At 49.9% G+C, this 22,558-nt stretch overlaps 2 protein-coding genes across 8 annotated transcripts in view; one reads left to right on the top strand and one right to left on the bottom strand.

The window, feature by feature from the left end:
* Positions 1-1,022: 1,022 nt before the first annotated feature.
* On the top strand, positions 1,023-12,929 carry Rhog (ras homolog family member G). The gene is made up of 2 exons (XM_041676142.1): positions 1,023-1,557; positions 11,746-12,929. The coding sequence occupies exon 2, from the start codon at positions 11,814-11,816 to the stop codon at positions 12,387-12,389; it is 576 nt and encodes a 191-aa protein (XP_041532076.1). The 5' UTR covers positions 1,023-1,557; positions 11,746-11,813; the 3' UTR covers positions 12,390-12,929.
* A 500-nt stretch (positions 12,930-13,429) lies between these two features.
* The window catches only part of Pgap2 (post-GPI attachment to proteins 2), a 33,770-nt gene continuing 24,641 nt past the window's right edge, over positions 13,430-22,558 (bottom strand). For 4 of the 7 annotated variants that reach the window (XM_041676136.1, XM_041676135.1, XM_041676137.1 and 1 more), the window contains 5 exons: positions 20,573-20,788; positions 16,186-16,438; positions 15,977-16,083; positions 14,659-14,767; positions 13,430-14,460 (listed from right to left, as the gene is read on the bottom strand). In XM_041676136.1, the coding sequence (XP_041532070.1) occupies positions 14,330-14,460; positions 14,659-14,767; positions 15,977-16,083; positions 16,186-16,438; positions 20,573-20,788 (816 nt within the window). In that variant the 3' untranslated portion in view covers positions 13,430-14,329. The remainder of the gene's footprint in view (positions 14,461-14,658; positions 14,768-15,976; positions 16,084-16,185; positions 16,439-20,572; positions 20,789-22,558) is intronic. The other 3 variants (XM_041676139.1, XM_041676140.1, XM_041676141.1) reach the window with 3 other exon arrangements.

Raw genomic sequence — 22,558 nt, 5'->3', positions numbered from 1 at the left:
AAGGCGTGCGCCACCACCGCCCGGCTGGCTAGAACTTTTTAAGTTAAGGTTTCATATAGGCCAGGCTGGACTCGAACTTCTGAACCTTCTGTCTACACCTCCTGAATGCTAAGATTATAAGCGTGTGCTATCACACCTGGCTTGGAACATATTATTATTATTATTAATGGTTTCATTGAAGCAACCAGAATGTGAGGTACACTTCAGGACCCTGTTATTTCTAGGACTCACAAACCTCTTTCCATGCACCGATTCTGTCCGCCTCCCCCAAATTTCTCCTAACACATTCTATTCTCCTCCCACAGGAGAGGACCAAGGACCAAAGAAGAGGAACAAGGTCCAGAAATGAGAACAAGTTTCTGAAGGATCTCAGAACACGCTTTTTCTTTCACTCAGTCATAGAGCGGCCTGAGTCTGATTGTCTTAGCTTCATTTTCTATACAGTGTACGGTAGCATGGACACGTACTCTGTTATTTTCACATCCTCGGGGTGGAGAATTTTTTTTTGTTGTTGTTGATTTTACAAAAAAAAATTGATACTTGGAAAGGTTAAACTATTTGTCAGAACTGATCCTCTTTATTTGTAAGTCCTCTGTAAGAAGGGCTGTCCATCTCGTGCTGTTTCCACTGCACCTAGCGGAGCTCTGCACGTGGTAGAGCACCCAGAAAGTTGTTAAAAGAACGTGGCTTCTCCAGCCAAAGCCCGGCGCCAAGGCCTGGGTTACAAGCACCAGGGGGCGCCCACGAGTCTGCCCATCGCCTGTCTCCAGGGCCCAAGCCGGACCTTAGGCCTGGGTGCGGTCCTACCGCTCCGACAGTTGCGCGCCAGGCCGAACTCGGGGAACAAGAGGAGCCCCACGTCTTCCCACGCCCCGCCCCCTCCCCAGAGCCCCGCGGAGCCGCGAGGTGCGGAACCACGACACGACATCCTGTTTTTGGGGCCCGCGCAGCTCCGCCTGCGTCTCTGCTGATCGTGTCTTTTCCCGGGGTGCTGACGGCAGCTGCCCTTCCCCCAGTCTCCCCACCCTCCCTAGGGGTCTGGGACCTTCCCACTGCTGAATCACCACCACCCGGCACTCTCCCAAGGCTCAGGGCAGGGGTGGGGACTGCCCCAGCCTGACCCGTTCCAGCTAACCCCTAGCCAGCCTCGGCTACCTCCAGATCCCCGCGCTGAGCGGAAGGCGGTTCTCAGCCTGCCCGCGGAGGTGGAGCGGCGGGAGTGAGATAGCAGGAAGAGGACAAACGCCCGGCGCCTAGCTGAGGGCCTCGGCTCGGGTGGGATGCCGAGTGAAAGCGGGGAGACCCGACCCGGAGAGGCCAGGCCTGAGGGGTCTCAGGGGCCATAGGGCGAGGGGTGGAGGGCAAAGCTTGCAGAAGGGTGGGGGCGAGAGGCCGCCGACTTCCTGGTCCGCCCCGGCCCGGCCGGCCCGCCCCCGCGCCCCGCCCCGGCCCGGCCCCCACTCCCCCCACTTCCTCCGGCCTCCAGCTCTCACTTCCTTCTTGAGTCCAGAGCCGCCGCCGCCGCCCCCAGCTCCCCCGTCGCGGGGAGGGCACCAGGTGAGGCCCGGGCCGGACCGAGGGGCAGGGGTCCTGGGTAGAGGAGCGCTGCCGGCTGGGACCGGCGGGGCGCCCGGGAGCCGGGAAGTTTGCAGGAGGGAGGCCGCGGGCGGGAGGTTCTCGCTCACTGCAAGTTGGGCGGGCGCGGAAGGCCGGGCGGGGACAGCGGCCACCTCGAGTCGAGCGCTGATGGCTGGGGTGGAGGGTGGGATCCAAGGGACAGCGCAGGATCCTGAAAGCCGCGAGGAACCCTTGAGATCCCAGCCGTGAGAGGCTCGGAAGTGGGAAAACGCTGAGCTGTGAGGATGGGACTCTGCGGTGGGGTGCCCTCAAAAGTTGTGGGGGTGTTCAGTAGTATGTGAAAGGAGAGGGCCTCTGGCTAGAGAAGGCGCGCTCTCAGCTCTGCAGTTGTGACATTTGTGGGGCTGCGAGGGGGGCGGTGTCTGGGGCCTCTGAAGCCTGAGAATGCAGAGGAAGGTTTCACCAGGGAAGGTCGGAGCCAGTAGCTACACTGTTGCTGCAGCCCTCAGGAGGACGGGTGGGGAATCCCCGCTCCTTCTCTGTATTTTTCTGAGCCGACCTCTTTATCTCTGTGCAACGCAACAGGTATTTAGTGAGCATGTCTGTTGTGTCTGACTGACTCAGTCTGGCCTTGCTTTTTTGAGGATAACCTGAGGAAGGAAAAGGTCTCGATACCGACAGTCACTGACAACGCATAGGACTGTGAGAGACAGCTGGGAGTACTGGCTTTCAGGGATGATCGAGAGCTGTCTCTTAGTCTGCTCTCCCACCCGAATTCCACACACTGTCTTCCTCCACCCGCTAAGTGTGTACCACATTCATCTTCGGTCTCTTTCCCCCCAACCACCTAGATGTACCCAGGCCCTAATCTCACACTTCCCTGCCCTGCCCCCCCTTTCCGTCTCTTCTCAGCCTCTGGCTAACGCACACATATCCCCCTTTTGTTTCCATTTTCCCGACTGCCCTAACAGTATCTTTTCTTATGTCCGTATCTTTAGCTTTGGTGTTAGGAGCTGTTCTAGACTTGAGTTTGCGAGCGCTTTCCCGCCTCCTTAGCTTAGAGGTGCAGGTTGCAGCCTCCCGCTGAAGAAGGTGATTAAAGGGTTGAAAACGTGCACACGCGGATAAATATGCAAGTTCTGGTGTGTCAACATCTTTATCTCTTAGAGACAAAATAACTGCCCTCGGCCTTGAGAAAGCCCGGAGCAGAAGCCGGCAGAACGACGGAAACCTGCAGCGGGTGGCATTATGGTTAAGCAGGGGAAGCATTGTAGCAGTCCGAGTAGGGTGGCCCAAGAGCGAGACTAGCGAGAAAGGCCAGGGAGTCTTAGGTGCTCCCCAAAGAGTTCAGCCTCAGCTTGGCGACTGACCTAAAGGCTCCTGTCTCCTAGCACTTACTGGTTCCAACCAGTGGGGAGAATGAGGCAGGCTCTTTGCTGTGCTAAGCAAAGGCCAGGTTCTGGAGGGAAAACTGCGGCTGATCTGGTTTTAAATTTTTGATCAGGAAAGGGGTGTGAGACAAACAGGTTTGTTCCTCTTCCCTGTTGCTTTCTGGGGACTGCAGGGGTTGGGTCCCATTTTCTGGTGTGCGGCAGAACCTTGCCAGGAAGTTATGCTGAACCTTCTGTCTTTAGCATCCTTGATAATTGCTTCTTACCTAAGATCCTATTCCCTCTCTCTAAGGAATTTCTCCAAAGTAACAGTCTGTCTTGGCACTGTAAGTTTTTGTCTCCATTCTGGAATCCCTTTCCTCAGCCTTTGGATTGCGTGCCCAGGGAGTTTGTCTGTCTCCAGCCCCTGCACTCTTCTGTACTAACTTCTCCCCACAAGAGTAAAAGAGAAGTGGAGGGGAGCAAATGCCACGATTGGGGTCTTCAAGCAAAGCTAAATTTAAGAGCTGGGCTCCTTCCTTTCCCTATCCTCTTACCTCACAGTTGTCCCTCCCCCGTCACCTGTTTCTTCTAGTCCGGCCCTTCTCCACCTGTCTTCCCTGCTCTCATTCTGGGGGGTACAGAGGTTTGGCCCCACGGAGGAAATCCAAGGGATCTGTATTAAATCCCAACTCAGGAAAGGATGTGCACACAGCACATTTTCTCAGCATCACAGCTCAATAAAAATCCCCAGGAGCCCTGATTCCCAGCTTGACAAACCAGTGCTTAATTTAGTATTCGCTATAATGCAGCAATCCACAGGGCTCTGAGGGCACAGATAGAATAGAAGTAGCAGGATTTTTCTCTTAGGCAAGGTCTGCTCCATTGGAAGTTTAAGCTAATTGCAAGAAAAATATGACCAGGATAGGAGGGATCTAAATGGAAACATAGCATGGTGGGAGGCTTTGACTACAGAAGTATGGGTAAGAAGAGGCAGAGGGTGACATTGTTGCACGTCCTGTTTAGCAATCTGGGCTTTGGAGAATTGCTGCAGGGGAGATGTTAAGGCAGATGAGATGTCTGAAAGTGTATAGGGGATTAGGAGCTGGAAGATAGGAGTGGCTGTGGGCACCCAGGCATTCAGGACGATGCTGCTATAGTAGCTGGAGAAGTGGGAAGAAGGAGGGTGCCTATGTCCCTTCCTGGACCATCGATCCTAAAGGTTGTAGGGGTCTGTGAGAAGATCTTCTAAGGGAAACCAAAGACAAAGCCTGGGCCACCTCCCCAGATCAGACTGGTTTTCCTGTCCAGGGTCCAGCTTCCTCTTTTGTCCTCATCTCACATGGGGCGGGGGGGGGGGGGGGGCATGTCCCCAGGAGCCGAAAGCCAGAGGAGGAGCTTCTCAGAGCTCCTCAGCTTGGGCAGGAGCAGGGTGGCCGGCTGTGCAGTGCACCCTGTTAGTGCTGCCCCCATGAGTGCTCAGGTGGGCCGGGCTGGGGAGGCTTGGGAGCTTAAAAACTAAAGGGTGTAGACAGATGTCAACCTGACTCGTTTGGCCCACTTATTTATTTATTTTAGATTTGTTTATGTATATAGGTGTTTTGCCTACATATGTGTACATGTACCACGTCTATGCCTGGTGCCTGTGGAGGGTGTTGGATCCCCTGGAACTGGAACTCTATGGACCTGTGAGCCACCATGTGGTTGCTGAGAATCAAATCTGGGTCCTCTGTAAGAACAAGTGCTTTTAAACCTACTCAGCCATCTCTCCAGCCTTCTGACCTATTACTAAGGAGCAAACCACGCTAGGGACATCTTGAATGAAGTCAAAGATCAGACTAACCATCAGTCTTCACCTTCTCAGTTTTGTGAGAGTAAGAGTAACATCAGGCCAGAGGTTAGGAGAGCCAGGTCCTTATTCTCTCTTGACTCTATTTCAAAAATAGGTCCCAGTGCTTGGGAGGTAGAAGCCAGGCCAGCCAGGGTGATTTAGTGAGACCGTCTTTAAAAAGAAAAGAAAAGAAAACCTAAAAACAAGGAAAAAACAATTTGCATTTTTTTCTACCTGCAAAGGGCACAGTGAACACTGATAAGTTTGACTGGCCCTCCTCTAAAGAGACATAGCAGTGCCTCAGACTCAGCCTTCCTTTCTCATCAGCCTTGATCTGCCCAGGGCAGAATTGTTGCTCTTCATGCAAAGTACAAAGATTGCTGTAGGTTGAGAGATAAGAAGGCAGTGATGCTGGGATCTTGTTGCGGGACTCCAGGATGGGGGTGTATACCCTGTCCACTGCCCTAGTGCTGTGCCTACTGACAGTGGAAAATAGATGTGGCATTTCCTCCCTGATGTTTTTTCCCTGGTGGAAACCCCCTCAGACCTTGCGTGGCACACTAAAAGGACTGGGAAGCCCTGGGTTTCTCTATGTTTTTAAGTGGGGGAGACAGGATTGCGAGGTTGGCATTCACAGCCTCGTGTGAAGTGAGCAAAGGCAAAGGAAGTGCCACTTCACAGGCCTTTCATGGGGCCCAGAGGTTGCTGAGCTGCTGCCAGGCAGAGAGAAGCTAGTGTGTGAGCCTTCCTCTGTGCTGCTGGGTGGGGGAGGGGCATCTTGGCTCCCCAAGCTAGAGCTGTCCTGTCTCTGGGGCTCACCCTTTGTGGAACACCCTGGGTGTCAGGATGAGCATGGGACAGACTTAGTAACATTCTCAACCCTCTATGCCCTGCTCAGCCACAATTGTCTTTTCTTCCCCCGCTGCAATCCCTAGTTAAACAGCATCAACTCTCTCCTCTTACCCTACCTACCTACTGTAGTACAAAACCCTTTCTGCAGAAACCCAGAGATGGAGAGTCCCTCAGTGTGGGATTTTTGTTTTTGTTATTTCTTTCTCTGTGTAGTCCTGGCTGTCCTGCAACTTGCTTTGTAGACAGGCTGACCTCCAACTCAGAGATATGCCTGCCTCTGCTGGGAATAAAGAAATAAAGATGCTTTTTTTTTTAAGGCCAAGAATGAGGTCTCTTCCCTGCTGATGCTGAGAAGGGGAAGAAAGAGTCTGAGTCTGAGCCCTTGGCCTGGTCCCAGTCCCACACTGACCTCACGTCTCCCCTAGCTTCCTCCTCCCAGCCCAGCTGCAGGCAGCTGCAGCCCCAGCAGGAGCCTCCTGTGTCACCTCTCCTCTATCTACCCTTCCAGACAGACAGAAAAGCTTGCAGTACCACCCTGCCCCTGGCTTGGTTGTCTTTGGCCAACCAACTCTAATCTTTAGCCGATCTTGTACTTTTTCTTCACATTTTCTTCAGCCCCTCCGAGTTACCGTTGCTTGACCTCTCTGTCTTTTAGTCAAACCAGAGCAATCTAGCTTGTGTGTTCCTTAGCGTAACTTTCTGTTTCTCTGGATGAGGAAGAAGTTGGCTACCTTTGTCTAGTGTCTCTTGGACATAGAGACCTTTCTTGTTCCCAGTCTCAGTGTCAGGACTGATGGGGGTGGGGTGGGGAGCGTGGCAGTCCCTGTGCAGCTTCACTCAGTCTTGTGCTGAGCTTCCCTCCCACAAAGCATCCAGAACGTCGGTAAAAGAGGAGGGGCTGAAATAGCCTGGAGAAGGTGGGAAACAGAGCTGAGCCCAGGAGACAGGAAGACTCTGAAGGGTGCACAGCATTTGGAAGATGAGCCCTTGTGCAAGTGTGCAGAGAGAGGGACAGATTGAGCTCGCTGTTTGCTCTTTACTGACAGAGCCATGCGCAACACTCGGGGAGTAAGAAATCAGGCAGGACTTTGCCCTCTAGGCTTTTCCAGTCTAAGGGACTAGAGATAAGATTCTGATCAGCCTCTGTTTGAAATAGACAGGGACTAGTTGTTGGGTCAGTGAAGTCACTTGTGACTTGGGTTATATAGATAGTTTATTTTTATTTTTACTTTTGTTGTTTTGTTTTTGTTTTGTTGTTTGAGTTTTTCAAGACAGGGGTTTTCCTGTCACCCTGGCTGTCCTAGAACTTGCTCTGTAGACCAGGCTGACCTCAAACTCAGAGAGCTGCCTGCCTCTGCTTCCCAAGTGCTGGTTTTAAGGGGAGCGCCACCACCGCCACAGCCACCACCATGTAGCTTGTAAAGAAACATTCTTGGAGGAGGTGGAAGTAGTGCCTGACCCTGCTTTAGTACTGCTTGTGTTTTGGGGGTAGAGACTGTGGAGGCCACTATGAAAGGACAGGGTAGTGTAGTCAGAGGTAAGGTTTGAAATGTGTGTTATCAGTAGGGAGAGTTTCAAAATACTGAGAGCTTTGTGTTAGAGAGGTGGCTTAGAAGGCTGTAGGATTACACAGTACAGATCTTTTAGAGCCCATGCTTCCCCTCCCCCACTCCCAGTTGGGACACTTCCCCTGCTCTAACTGCCACAGAGATCAGGCAATCAGGCAAACATCAGTACTTCCTTTTCCTCTCCGTTCTGGGCCTGCCTGGAACACACCCCAAGGCCCTGGCCCACTGGATGCAATCATACTCACCCTAATAGGCTCCATCCTCCTGCCCCATGAACTGTATTCCTATACTAACCCTTCTAGAGCCATTTCAAACGGATTAGCCTTTTGGGGGGACTGTCATTATTCTCCACTACAACTCAGCATTGTAGTATTGTTGGCTGGGGCAGGTTGAGAGGAGAGGGGTCCATCCTATTATCTTCATGATAAGGGCTGGCTCAGCACATCAAAAGGCAGTGGCTGTATTTTTCTGTGTATCTAGCCCTATTCTCAAAGCTTTTCTGTGGTTGAGTTGACAGAAACCCAGCCTGCTATTTAAGGGATAGTTATTTATGTATAGAGAAGATTTGTATGGAGCCAAAGCAGAGTTAAAAGGAGTAACCATACTATGGAAATGCAAATAATTTAGTAGCTTTATGACCTCATGAGATTTAGGCTAGGCCTTGAAGATTCAGGAAGATTTGAGGGGGAAAGGGAATAGCAGCAGAAAGAAAAGTAAGCATAAAATATGACATAGGCCAGGCAGTGGTGGCGCACGCCTTTAATCCCAGCAGAGGCAGGCGGATCTTTGTGAGTCTGGGGCCAGCCTGGTCTACAAGAGCTAGTTCCAGGACAGGCTCCAAAGCTACAGAAACCCTGTCTGTCTCGAAAAACAAAAACAAACAAAAATGTGAGAGAGAAGAAAGGACTCCCTGGTGTCACGGAACACACCTTTAATCTCAGCACTCCGGAGGCAGAGGATATTTGTGAGTTCAAGGCCAACCTGTTCTTTGCCTTGAGTTCCAGGCGAGCCGCACAATGAAACCCTGTCTCAAAAAAGGGGAGCAGTGGAAAAGAATGACTGAGATTGACTTTTTCTTTTTAAGATTTATTTATTATGTACAGTGTTCTGCCTGCATGTATCCCTGCAGGCCAGAAGAGGGCACCAAATCTCACTACAGATGGTTGTGAGCACACGTGGTTGCTGGGAATTGAACTCAGGACCTTTGGAAGAGCAGGCAAAGCTCTTAACCACTTCTCCAGCCCCCGAGATTGGCTTTATAGACAACATTGTAGACCCTTTTGGAGGAGGAGCCAGGAACTCACTATATCATGTAGATATTGTATATTAACACATTTAAACTATATAGCAACCCTGTGAGAACTGCTGTTGTGGCTGAATTAGAGATAAGGAAACTGAAGATTACAGAGGCAGTTCATCCTAAATCCAGGTCTGTACGACTCTAAAACCCCTCTTATATTGTGATCAACTTTGATGACGGAGTCCAGACATAATCTGAATAAGTTGGGTATAAAAACCTAGAACAAGTTGTTGTCATTTGCTTATATATAGATCTTCAAACATCAATTTATTTACTAAACCAAGTTTGTTTTTTTTAATTATATTTATTACTAAGAAGTAGAATTCTGGAGATTGAAGCTGGACCTTTACATATGTGAGGCAAGTGCAATGTCACTGAGCCACATTTCCAGCAAAGATTTTTTTTAAAGTCATAATCAAAATCTAATTGTACATATTGGCCTCCCACAGCCAATCTTTCCTTCAATTTGACATAAGTGAGATAAGCCTATGGCGTGTAGTCTCGTAGGTAAGGAAACTCATGTGACCCGCTCCAGTCATAGAATCTCAGGGGAAGACCTGCCGGAGGGCTGGAGCTAGGACGTCACGGTAGGGTGCCAGTCCAGAGCCAAAGCTCAGTGGCGCTAACAGCAACAGTAAAGATAGTACAGCTAAAAGCAAGGGAAAGAGAGGAGAGTTCTGTTGGGAGAGGATGAAGGCTTGAACTGCGAGAGTAAGTTATTCTCACAGGGAGAACTGGCCAACACTTGGCTTTTGTCACTGCCATGTGCATGGCACACAAAAGTATATTTGCGGTCATGCTGTGTCCCCCATGAGGCCAGGAAGGCAACTGTCATGACTCTTGCTATCCAGACGAAGAAACTGAGGCTATGGTTAAGGAAATGACTAATTTGTTCAAGGCCCCACAGTTATCTGCGAGCCATGAGATACAATGAAGAAAACTTAGGACTTTGGATCACAGAACTGAGTTTGTGTCCTGGCTCCCAAACTCAACATAGCTGGATGACTTTAACAGCTCTGGGCTTGGTTTCTGACTTCGTAAAATAAGGTCCTCCCAGTCAGGAGGAGAATCGAATAACACCTGCCATGCTCCCTGTAAAGACTTGTACCATATGGAGGTGTTTCATTGAGGGTTGAGGTCAGCAGGTGAGCCCAGCAGGTCAGAGGTGTGCCACACCTTGTTGTGGACACTCATTCATAGCCCTTTTCCCATGGCAGGCCCTCTTCCTTGGCCAGCCCCACTCCTTTGAGGACTGATTTACTGATTTGCTGGTTGAAAAGCACCTCCCTAGAGGGCCTGTTGTACTTTCAGTCTCATGGGCCTCGGGACTGCTAGCCAGAACACCCTCCTTGCCCTCCTGCCTGTGTAGGTTCACTGCTGGGCTTGGGGCAGGAGGTGTGTTAGTCTTTGTGTTTTGTTTTTTTTTAAGACAGGATTTCTCTGTGTGATTTTGTCCTGGGACTCAAGGCGTGGCTCCACCACCTCCTGTGAGGGGTCTTACTCTTACTGCTGCTTAGTCCCTTTCTGTGTTGATCTTAAGATTTCGGGCCCAGTTCTACTGTGAAATGCCAGGAGTCAAATAATGCGGTGGACACAACTAATAACCCCTGCCCCTGAGGCTTTTAGTTTTTTTTTTTTAAGTTACTATAATAAGAAAATAGATTTCATTATGAAGTTTCCTATGTAGTATCCTATATATCATATTATCATTTTCCTATGTATGTATCATATTTATCATTATACTCTCCTCATAATCACCCTCTTCTCTCCACACTGATGTCCTTCCTCTTCCCAAATAGTTCCCCTTCTGCTTTCATGTCACACACACGCACACATATTTAAATCTGATCTATATTTAGATTTTACATGTGAGAGAAAACATGCAATGTTTTCCTCCTTAAGCCTGAGTCTTTGTCTTTGTTTTGAGACAGGGCTTTACTATATATCTTTGGCTGGACCAGAACTCACTAGGTAGACTAGGTTGGCCTCAAACTTACCATAATCCTCCTGCCTGAGTGCTTGAATATAGGTAAACACACCACACATGGCTGTGTGTACGTATGCGGGTATGTGTGTTTTTGTATGAGTGCTGGTTCCCTCAGAGGCCAAAGGGACCCTAGATCTGGAGCTAGAGGCAATTGTGGAGTGTTTAAAGCAGGGCTGGGAACTGAACTCAGGTCTTCAAAGCAGTAGTTGCTCCTACTGTTGAGCCATCTCTCCAGCCGCCATTTTACCTTCATTTCCTAAAAAGAAAACCTGAGACCCAGAGGGGATAAGTGTCAGCTGCAGTGAGTCAGAGAACTGAGGTAGAACTTATTCTCTGGTTCTCTTTATTCACGCTGCTATCCACTCTGAGGGTCTGTCTGAATATCTGAAGGTTGAACATGCACTCATACAGAGCAGATGGGAATCCTTTTAACAGCAACGAGAGAAGTAGCCTCATCAGGAAATATCACTTCCTCACAGCTGGGATAGAAGAAGCTGCAGCCTGGGAGAGAACCAGCCAGTGCTTGAGTCCACTGCAGCCCACAGCACCAAGTTCCCTTTCTACTTCCCAACAAGGCATCCCCCACTACCATCATGCATATTGGCTTTAATTTTTGAGGCTCTGGAGCAAATATTGGGAGATCAGACTAGTGAGGAGTCCATATGTAGTAGATGATCTAGCTGATCCTTGTATCAAGGAAGAATAAAAATAGCTAGTAGTAGTTAACCAGGCACTGTCCTCAGTGCTTTAAATGTAATAATTAATCCATACAGTAAGTCAATATTATCTCCATTTTGCAGATAAGAAAACTGAGGTTTGTTTAGAGGAGAGGTTTGTCCATTGTCATTGCTAGAAATAGCAGTTGGACTAGGCTGGTACTAGAGCTCATAGAAGGGCTACGGCTTTGCAGCATCTTGCTCAGTCCCTCTCTTTGTTTCTAATGTTTGTCTTGATGAGATTTGGGGATGATGTCAAGATAACTGAACAAGAAGTGTTTTTTCGCCGGGCGGTGGTGGCGCACGCCTTTAATCCCAGCACTTGGGAGGCAGAGGCAGGCGGATCTCTGTGAGTTCGAGAACAGCCTGGTCTACAAGAGCTAGTTCCAGGACAGGAACCAAAACCACAGAGAAACCCTGTCTCGAAAAACCAAAAAAAAAAAAAGAAGAAGAAGAAGTGTTTTTTCTCTGTATATCTTCATCTTTTCTTTTCAGTAGGTATAGGTCTCCTAAATCAAGAATGTCCCTCTCATCTCTCCATAGGTCACTACTTCCAGTGGGGTCCAGAAGAGGGAGGAGGCAGTGCCTCCACTCCCACAGCTTTATACACAATGCAGAGCATCAAGTGTGTGGTGGTGGGTGATGGGGCCGTGGGCAAGACATGCCTTCTCATCTGCTACACGACTAATGCCTTCCCCAAGGAATACATCCCCACTGTGTTCGACAATTACAGCGCCCAGAGTGCAGTTGATGGGCGCACAGTGAACCTGAACCTGTGGGACACTGCGGGCCAGGAGGAATATGACCGCCTGCGCACCCTTTCCTACCCTCAGACCAACGTCTTTGTCATCTGTTTCTCCATTGCCAGTCCACCCTCCTATGAAAATGTGAGGCACAAGTGGCATCCAGAGGTGTGTCACCACTGCCCCGATGTCCCTATCCTCCTGGTGGGCACCAAGAAGGACCTGAGAGCCCAGCCTGATACCCTACGGCGCCTCAAGGAGCAGGGTCAAGCACCCATCACACCGCAGCAGGGCCAGGCACTGGCCAAGCAGATCCATGCTGTGCGCTACCTTGAGTGCTCGGCGCTGCAGCAGGACGGCGTCAAGGAGGTGTTTGCAGAGGCTGTCCGGGCAGTGCTCAACCCAACACCGATAAAGCGTGGGCGGTCCTGCATCCTCTTGTGACCCTGGCATTCAGCTTGGAGGCTACCCCTTGTCCCCCCACCAGTTGTGCCTTGGCGCCTTGTCTGCCCCCCAGCTGTGCCTTAAGGACTAATTCTGGCACCCCTTGCCAGGGGACTCCCTGATTGCCTTTTATTCCTTAAGGAGGTACACGGGGAAAGGGGCTTTGGGCCCTGCCCCACTCTGCTTGGGAATATCAAGTATTCCATGAGTTCACCTAAGCCGGGTTGACCCTTCCAAGAGGCCAGCCCAGTGCTTCCCTCCATTTCCTGCTACTGACCAGTTCATCCAGCTTTCCACAGAGTTGCTGCCTGTTGTGGTGTCTCTTCTCAGGTTAGGGGCTCTAACCTCTGCCTTTGCTCTTGGAGTAGGCACTCCAAGACATCCCCCCAACAAAGGAGGAGCCACAGAACCCTGAGAAGAAAAATGCCCTAACCTGCCCCATGTGCCCAGGCCTCATGCGTCTGCTGACTGACTCAGGCCCCATGCTCCTGGGGGCCTTTCCTACCCCATCAGCATCAATAAAACCTCCTGTCTCCATTGGCCCCGGCTCCTCCCTATGTGCTGGGCATTAACGGGTGGGCATGAGCCAGGGCTCTGCAGAGACTGGGGACCTTTTGTTTCCTCTTAGAGGGGACAGAGACAGTAGGCTTCATTGTGGTTCTCCACCACCACCCTCAATTTCCCTAACAAAGCGCTGAGGCCCAGCCAGGGATGCCATAGTGGACTAGGATGCAAAGCTTGAGGAAGCGACTTCCTGGTCAAGGCTCCAGAGCCATCAGTCATACATCAGAGTTGTCCCCTCATGCCTATAGGGGACAGGCCTTTACTGGCAGGATTACAGCCAGAACCAGGCTGAGTCATTTCAGAGATAGCTCAGCCACTTGTGTTCACCAACATGGAGGCTGGGGCTGCCGTAGGAAACACTGTGCAGAAGGGCTAAGGGAGACACCACATGAGAATGAGCTGCTGCAGACTCGTTCTCGCATTCACCTCGGCTTCCATGCACAGATGAGCCCCAGTAGTAACATACCTACCCCAGATTGTTGGCAAAAGAAAAAAATTTATTGTCCTGTGAAATAAAATATACAAATAAAGGCTGGGGAGCAGTAGAGGAAATAAAGGAAAAACAAGGAACCCACTCTGGAGTAGGGAATTCTACCTCTGACCCTGCCCCTTACCAGAGGAAAAGGTCTTATAAGCCTGTGATTTTAGGGGCTATTTTGTTTTCTGAGACAGGGTCTTTGAGTGACCTGAAACTCACTGTATAGACCAGGCTGGCCTTGAGCTCATAGCTGTCAGTCTGCCCCCTCTGTGCTGGGACTAACGGTGTGTGTCATCACGCCTGACATTTCATTTTTGAGATGAGGTCTCACTGTAGCCCAGGTTGGCATGGATCTTGAAGCAGTCCACCAGTCTTAGCCTCCACTGTGTTACGCTTATAGGCATATTTTAGCGCACCCCAAAAGCCGGTGGTTTAGCTGGGGAGGAAAATATGATTGATGCTTCTAGGACGAGTCATTTGTCAAGTGCAGGGCTCTACTGCCATCAGATGGCCTCAGAGACACCAACACAGCCTTCCCCCCAGTCATACATAGGGACACAGTGAGGCTGATGGGAAGGACCCCTAGAGAGATGGCTGTGACTGACTGCTCAGTGGTTCCTAACCTCAGTCAGGTCTGTGTAAAGGTCAAAAACTGAATAATGGTCATGATCCTCAGGACTTTTTTTTTTTTTTTAAGCACCAGGTGGTGGAGCTTTCAGTTTACAGTGATGTCACTTGACAACCCCTGTGGGGCTGGGTCAGCCTCGTCAATCCCGCTCTTGCTCTTCTCCGCTAGTCCTCAGCTCGAGAAGGGTCCAGAGAGGACATGGGCATAGGGAGGCCAGAGTGGCTTCGTGTTTCTGGGCAGTGGGTTCTCTTCCCAGCATCAGAGAAGGGTTTAGAATCTCTTTTCCTCAGGCTGAGAGGTTATTAGCAGCTCTTTGTTCCCGAAGTCCCACCAGGCTGTCATGTGGAACGCCATGTTGGTTAGGACAACGGTGTACTCCAGGATGGCAAAGATGGTATACACTGTTACGAGGGCACAAGGAACAGGGCACAATGAGCCTCTTGGTTTACCCTCTTAGTGACTTCTTAATCATCACATTACCAGCCCACCACAGAGACAGCCAGTACCCAAGACCACCGCCTACTACAAAAACCCCAGAAACCCAGCGCCGCTGCTCTGAGGTCACTTGTGAGCACTTCCAGATCCCAGCCTGGCCTCACCTCCAGCCTCACAGTACATGTTGTGCCTGAAGTAGACGGCCAGCGCCGAGAAGAAGGAGATGAAGTTGATGATGAAGAGCCGCTGCTTCCAGCTGTAGGACTTGCGATCCTAGGGGACGGACTACTTGATCACCCTGTAGCTTGTTGGGTATATGTGGGTGGCTTTCCCTCTTAGACTCAGTTCCTAACGGCTGGGGCTTCCCTCTTGCATCCCAAAGTGGTCATGGAAGGGAGTGTAGGCAGGGGCAGCGAAAATGATGAGCATGTCTACATCCTTGCATTTAGGGGATAATGAAGATGATGAGCATGTCTACATCCCTGCATTTAGGGGGTAATGAAAATGATGAGCATGTCTACATCCCTGCATTTAGGGGATAATGAAAATGATGAGCATGTCTACATCCCTGCATTTAGGGGGTAATGAAAATGATGAGCATGTCTACATCCTTGCATTTAGGGGATAATGAAAATGATGAGCATGTCTACATCCCTGCATTTAGGGGGTAATGAAAATGATGAGCATGTCTACATCCCTGCATTTAGGGGATAATGAAAATGATGAGCATGTCTACATCCCTGCATTTGGGGGATAATGAAAATGATGAGCATGTCTACATCCTTGCATTTGGGGGATAATGAAAATGATGAGCATGTCTACATCCTTGCATTTAGGGGATAATGAAAATGATGAGCATGTCTACATCCCTGCATTTAGGGGGTAATGAAAATGATGAGCATGTCTACATCCCTGCATTTGGGGGATAATGAAAATGATGAGCATGTCTACATCCTTGCATTTGGGGGATAATGAAAATGATGAGCATGTCTACATCCTTGCATTTAGGGGATAATGAAAATGATGAGCATGTCTACATCCTTGCATTTGGGGGATAATGAAAATGATGAGCATGTCTACATCCTTGCATTTGGGGGATAATGAAGCTATCTCTTGCCCTTCTCACTTCAGTGGGACAGAGTAGGAAGGATGCAAGGAGTTCACCCACCAAGCCAACACTTTCAGGTACAGTGGGACAAAGAAAGGCCATACATATGGCTGGGGATTCTTACAAAGCAGTCCACTGACAGTGATTTGGGCCCCATATCCAGCCTCTATGCATTCTCCAGTACTACTCAAATGGTTGGCCAGGACAAGTTAACCATTCTCCACTTTTCTCCAAGTCTCAGCCCAAAGCCCCCATGCCCTTTTGCTGAGTTCCAAATGGAAAGTCATTTGTCACCCATCGTTACCCACATCCTAAGGACAAATGTTCTTGATTTTCTTCTGGGCTTCCTAGTGCCCAGTAGGGGCAGACCGTACCTCCTGACTTACTGTGTGCTTCTTGGTCAGCCGCCAGAGAATGCAGGTGAGGAGCATGTAACTGAGAGATGCCGCGATAAACACAATGAAAGCATTTTCATGGATGGCTGGAAGGAGAAAGGAGGATGGACCCCACCCTCACCCTTAGGCAGGAAAGGGGGCTGCGTCCCCTTCCCGTGCCCTTCACCCCTCCCTTGTCTGGCACCCACTGAAGTCCTCGGAGGAAGAGACGTAGGTGAGCACGAGCAGCGCGAGGTTCTCTACCACGTTGAGACTGAAGTTGAGGCGGCAGAGAAGGCGGTAACCCGGACACGGAGATGCACAGCTGAGGTAGTGGTTCCAATAGGCGAAGGCCACCAAGAAGCGGGGTGCCGAGTGCAGGCCAATGCAGAAGCGCCACACATAGCGCTGGGGAACCTCCCCACCAATGGCGGAGCTCACTGATGGCAGGTAATTGGGCACCTAAGAGAGGATATCCGGGAGTCTAGGCATCTCCTTTGCCGGTCCCACCCACCAGGAAGGCCTTCTTCCCATCTATTAAAGCCACTTCCTTTTCGTCCAACTTCTCCTGGCGCCCTCTCAAGCCTTCCACTTCTAGGTCCTGCGACTGACATGTTCATTTCCTAGTCTGTCTGGGATTAGGACAGGGTACGATTATCTCCATCTTTCTTGAGATTGGAACCTGCACGTTTGAGCAGGTGTGCATATGAGTTCAGGTTCTCCCTATGCTAATAGCTCAGGGTTGTGCCTGAATATGGCTCCGTGGGCATCCCAGGATCCCAGGTTTGAGGCCAGAAGACCAAGATGAGTCACAGACCTTCGGACTTTATTTGGAACAGCGCCACCCTGCTGAGCTTGCTGAGCTGTTCCTCTCAACTGCTCCCCGCTCTGCTCATCCCCCTAGGCCGGTGCACTATGTGGAGAGAATGCCAGGCAGAAGAGGTGGCGCACACCTTTGATCCCAGCACACAAGAAGCAGAGGCAAGAGGAGCTCTGAGTTTGAGGCCAGCTGAATTTTCAGAACAAGTTCCAGGATAGCCAGAGCTACACAGAGAAATCCTGTCTCCAAAACAAAAAGAAAGAAAAAGAAAATGGGATCTTCTAAGCTAATATAATCTAAGAAAATGGCCTTGCTGGGCATGGTGGTGCACACCTTTAATATCAGCAGAGACAAAAACAGGTGGATCTAGCCGGGCGGTGGTGGCGCACGCCTGTAATCCCAGCACTCGGGAGGCAGAGGCAGGCGGATCTCTGTGAGTTCGAGACCAGCCTGGTCTACAAGAGCTAGTTCCAGGACAGGCTCCAAAACCACAGAGAAACCTTGTCTCGAAAAAACCAAAAAAAAAAAAAAAAAAAAAAAAAAAAAAAAAAAAAAAAAAAAAACAGGTGGATCTGAGTTCTGGGCCAGCCAGGGCTACAGAAAAAGTCTGCCTCAAAAGAAAGAGGAAAAGCGAACGAGCCTATCCCTCGTTCTTCGCGGAGCAGCAGTCTCACTCCTTGAGCATGGTGAGAGAGGGAGCTGAAGGAGTGGAGTTCTCTGTACAGACAGGCCTGGGGCCGGGGCCGGGGCAGGGGCAGGGGTGGGAAGAGGCCTCTTGCAAAGCAGTGATTTGTGAGCGTTGACACACATGGACTCACGGGGGAATTGTATGACATGCAGGCCTGGAAAGCGAGAGTTGCTTTTGTAAAGGATTCCAATACCAGAAGCGTCAGTCCATAGCCCACACTTTTAGACTCAACAACAGCCAGGGTAGTGTAGAGCCCAGCAACCCAGAGACCCTGCTATGACTAATTCTGGAAGCTCCATTCCTTCCTTCCAAAGATGCTGAATGAACCTCTGGACCACTGGTCCAGTGGGCAATGCTGGAGGGACTTCCCAGGGCATGGGTCAGGCAATCCAAGAACCTCACAGCCACCTCAGTACTGCCAGAGGAAGCTGAGTGCAGAGTTCTCAGAGAAGCTGTTCTAAGAGCTGGGTCCCAATCACAACTCTGTCTTTATTATCTAGGTGACTTTGAGCAGGCCCTACACCTCTCTGAGCTCCGGCGTCTACACTGGTAATATAATATCACCTATTTTATAGGGTGATTTGTTTAATTTTGTTTAATTAAGAGAGTCTCACTATGAAGACTCAGCTGGTCTCGTACTTGCTATGTAGACCAAGTTGGCCTTGGATTACAGAGCCCCACCTGAGAGTGCTGGCATTAAAAGCATTTACTAATATACCTGGTTGACAGAGCTTCTACAGTGTCAAGCCCACAGTGGGTATAAAAGTGATGACTTTTATAAATCAGGCTTTCATAAAAAGCCTGAGAAAAAGGCTGTGAGTATAAGAAAACTGCTAAGGGGAAAGGCAGCGCACCAGACAGTGAAAGAAACCTGGCCATCACAGCCTCTCTCACGCCCTAAGTCGGGTGACTGAGTGCAGCCTTCCTGGAACAGTCATTCTCAAGACTACTTCCAATCTCAGCTACTTTGTGGGGACCAGGACCAGTATCTAAAGCCTACTTGGAGAACATTCAAGGTGGTAGTAGTACCTGACTGAGAAGAAGAGAAGGTTGGTGACTATCAGGCTGACTTCACAAACTTCTTTCAGATTAAAGGTGAGGCAGGACTTTAAGAGTCTGTGCCACCCACCACATACAAACACACACATAAACCAGGTAAATATTTCCACTTCCTTCTCCAGCACATTGTTTCCCTACTTCACTAACTGTGCCTACAACAACTATCAGACACCAGATACATACAGTTCATTCCAAACGTCCCCATAAGCCCAGAGCAGAAAGCACTGATGGTCAGAGAACCCCTTTCTAATAGAGAAGTTGATCAGAAACTCATAGTGGGGAAGTTGTAGGAAATCCCCTAACCAGGGACTGGAAATATAGCTCAGGAAATTTGCTGTGTGAGTTTGAGCCCTGGAGATCAGGTAGAAGAACAGGCACAATGGCAGGCACAATGATTCCAGTGCTGGGGAGGCAAAGAGAGGGCGATGAAGCTCGCTGGCCGGCCAGCCTAGCCAAGTGGATATGACAACCCAAGATTGTCCTCTGGCACACACACACACATACTCTCTTTCTCTCTCTCTCTCTCTCTCTCTCTCTCTCTCTCTTCTCTCTCTCTCTCTCTCCTTATCAGATTATACCATTAAAAAATAACTCTTTTGGTCTCAGGCAAAAGTCCCCACCCCCATATATACTACTGGTTATAAAAGGCTTATCTACCTTCTTATTCTCCAACCCCTTACCAACTCGACAAAAACTCCAGCTCTTGATAATTCCTTCTCTGGTCACCAGTAGTACAAGCCACTGGACTAGCATTCCCACTGGTCTCCCTATTCTTTTTTGGGAGGTGGGGTTTCAAGATAGAATTTCTCTGTGTATATCCATCACGTTCCTAAACCTCAGTCTGTAGACCAGGCTGGCCTCCTGCCTCTGGCATGCTGGGATTAAAGGTATGTGCCACCACTGCCTGGCTTGGCCTCCCTATTCTTGATCCCTAGTCTTTCTACATTCGGAAGCTGGAAGGAAATTTTAAAGCACAGACCTGATCATGTCTCTTCTTGCTTAAAATCTTCCTAAAGCTTCCATTACCCTCAGGATCAAAAATGCACAGTTGTTAGCCTAGTATTCACAATGATCCTTTCTCACCTCTACACATCCCTCCTTTAGGAAAGAAACCATCTCCAGTGTCCAAGCTGGGTAAAATGTCTCCTCTGAGCCCTGGAGCCCCTGGGTCCCCCCCCCTTTTTTTTTTATCACAGTAAGAATCCCAATTCAATAGCAAGCGATGGCTCAGTGGTTAAGAGAGCTTGCTGCCCTCTCAAAAGACCCCAGTTCAGTTCCCAGCACCCACCCCAAGCAGCTCACAGTCCCCTGAAACTCCAGCTCCAGGGAATCTGATGCCATCTTCTGGCATTTTACCTACATATCCATATACAGACACACAAAAACAAATAAAAATCAAATCTTAAAAAGAAAAAGAAAGGAAGGAAAAGAACTCCAACTCACTACATTATAACTATGTCTAAGAACTGTCTCCTGTGGGAACTGATGCTAAGAGCAAGTGCATCTTCATCTCCATGCCTCTGACACTCAACTTGTATTCCTGGTCCCTCAGAAAAGACCTGGGAGACTGATCTGGGAAGCAGGAAGTCCATGCTGTTTTTTAGCTAGCCTGAGTGGTCATGGGTTGTGGGGCCTAGAGCTGCCAGTAGAGAAACCAAGCTAGAAGATCACAGAACAGGGATGGTTCTCTTAATCTGATCTAAAACTACCTGTTACTTATCCTGGCTCCAATTTTTCTTTCTATCTTCCTCCTTTTCCTTCCCAATTCCTTCCCTCCCTCAGGTGCCCTCAACATCCTCTGCCCCAACTCCGTACTTTCTGTACTCCTCTCCCAGCTCTTAGAGGTGCTGGTGACTCTGCTCTGAGAGTTCCTGTCTCTAATTTCTCCATGAATTCTGACTTGTCCCACTCCCAACCCCTTTGTCACTTTCCTCTCTCTGACCTTCCACTTTTCTCCTCCTCCCGATCTTCCCTAACCAATGCCTCATAACCTGCCCCTGCCCGAGGTGCGGGGAAGCCTGGAACTCACCCCACAGTCAGTGGCCACCGTGTACTCAAAGTGGAACACCAGAGACCAGATGATGCAGAAGAAGAAGCCGAACAGGGGAAAAGTGATGACCCACCAGACAAAGGCTGTGAAGCAGAGCCGGAACACGGTCCCATCGGGGTCCAAGGGTGCAGAGAACATCCTGTAAGGAGTGGTCCAAGCAAAGCAAGGGACACAACTCGGGGCCTGGTAGGATACCTGGGTATTGGAAAGTGGAGCCTTTTCCACAACTGGTTCAAGGAAAAGCCAGAACTTAAGTGGAAAGCAGGGGAAAAAACAAAAGGATGGGGTAGGAGTGGCAGAGACAGGCATGGGCATCCTTAGGAACTGTGGCACACCGATGCTCTAGTCCCGCCTCCTAAAGAGTCTAGACAACAAGAGGGCCCCAGGGGCCTGAACACTGGAGCTGGGATGGTCTCACTCTGTCCTCACAGCAGCTGGGCAGGAACTCAAGTGGAAAAGTTATTATTCCATCACACGGCAGATGAGACAATGGCCCAGAACCATGCCAGGATCAAGTGCCTGGACTAAAGTCTTTGGTTACCAAGCAGCTCTAAACTAAGGACCCTTGGCTCGGACTAGCTAAACCTCTCGCTGACCCTGTCCGATTGCATTCCTCCTTCTCACCCATGTTCAACTAGGAACAATGAGTGTGTCCTAGGCCCGTTCCAGTAGAACTACAGGTTACTAGCCATTCCACCCCCAGGCTCTTAATGAGCCAAGCCACAGGTCCTCTGATCCTGCAGAGGACCAAACATCTGTTCCTTTCCCTTCTGAGAGGACTACCTTATCCCATTCCTTTTTCCCTTCTGGAAGAGAAGTCCCTCCCCACATGCCTATGGCCCTGACCACCATGACTCCTCCAGCTGGGCTCCCTTTTGGGGCAAGCTGGGACAAACAGAGATGGCTCTGGATTGAAAGACCTAGTACCGAATTTCCCTTGGATCCCATCCTTCCTCCTACTAAGGAGTCTACCAGACTAGCTCTTCATCGGGAATGGGGTGGAATGGGAAGCTGATCAAGAAACACTTACACGGGTGCTGGAGAGTCCTGGGCTGGGAGTGAGGACTTCAGTCAGACTGGAACTGCTTCAAACCAGAGGTCCACCCCCCAGTCCTCAGGGCCTGCCCTCCACCCACAAAGCCAGGTTCTCCACGCCTGCCCAGGCACACAGCCTTCTCCGAATCAACAAGGCCACCTCATAAATCCCAGAACACTGTGCAACTGTAAGAAGTGATAGTGACTAAGATCGGCCCACTGGCTTTTTTGCCAGGCACGGAGGCGGAGATCTTTCTAAAATATTGTGTCCAAGGGAGACAAGGGCATTTCTAGAAATGCAAAAAGAGAAAGAAGAATAAGATTTGGCTCTTTTGTTTGTTTGTTTTTGGAGACAGGTTTTCCCAGTAGCTATGCAGCCAGTCCTGGAACTCACTCTGTAGACCAGGTTGGCCTAAAACTCATAGAGATCCACCTGTCTCTGCCTCCTGAGTGCTGGGATTAAAGGTGTGCACCACCGTATGGTGGATCTGGCTCTTTTTGATTGAAACATGACTGGGAATATTTTTTTAGCTCTACCAACAGAGCTACCTACTCCTGCATTAAGAGAACCAAGTGAGCTGGGCGGTGGTGGCGCACGCCTTTAATCCCAGCACTGGAGAGGCAGAGGTAGGCGGATCTCTGTGAGCTTGAGGCCATCCTGGTCTACAAGAGCTAGTTCCAGGACAGCTAGGGCTATTACACAGAGAAACAGAGAGAGAGGACCAAGTGTCTGAAGAGATGGCTGAAGGCTAAAGCGCTTGTGTTAAAGCCTGATGACCTGATATCCCCCAGATCGCATGCAAAGGTGGAGGAAGAGAATTGACTCTCAAAGTTGTCCTCTGCCACACGTGTGCCATGGGACATGCGTGCATGATTACATGTGCACACATACACAAACAGTAAATAAAAACAGAATCAGATCCGAAAGAG

Source organism: Microtus oregoni, unplaced genomic scaffold (genome assembly GCF_018167655.1).
Source record: "Microtus oregoni isolate MIOR12 unplaced genomic scaffold, Mior012 000027F_ref0000203, whole genome shotgun sequence".
NCBI lineage: Eukaryota > Metazoa > Chordata > Mammalia > Rodentia > Cricetidae > Microtus > Microtus oregoni.
The sequence above is the reverse complement of the archived record's forward strand: the minus strand, read 5'-3'. Positions and strand labels throughout refer to the sequence as shown.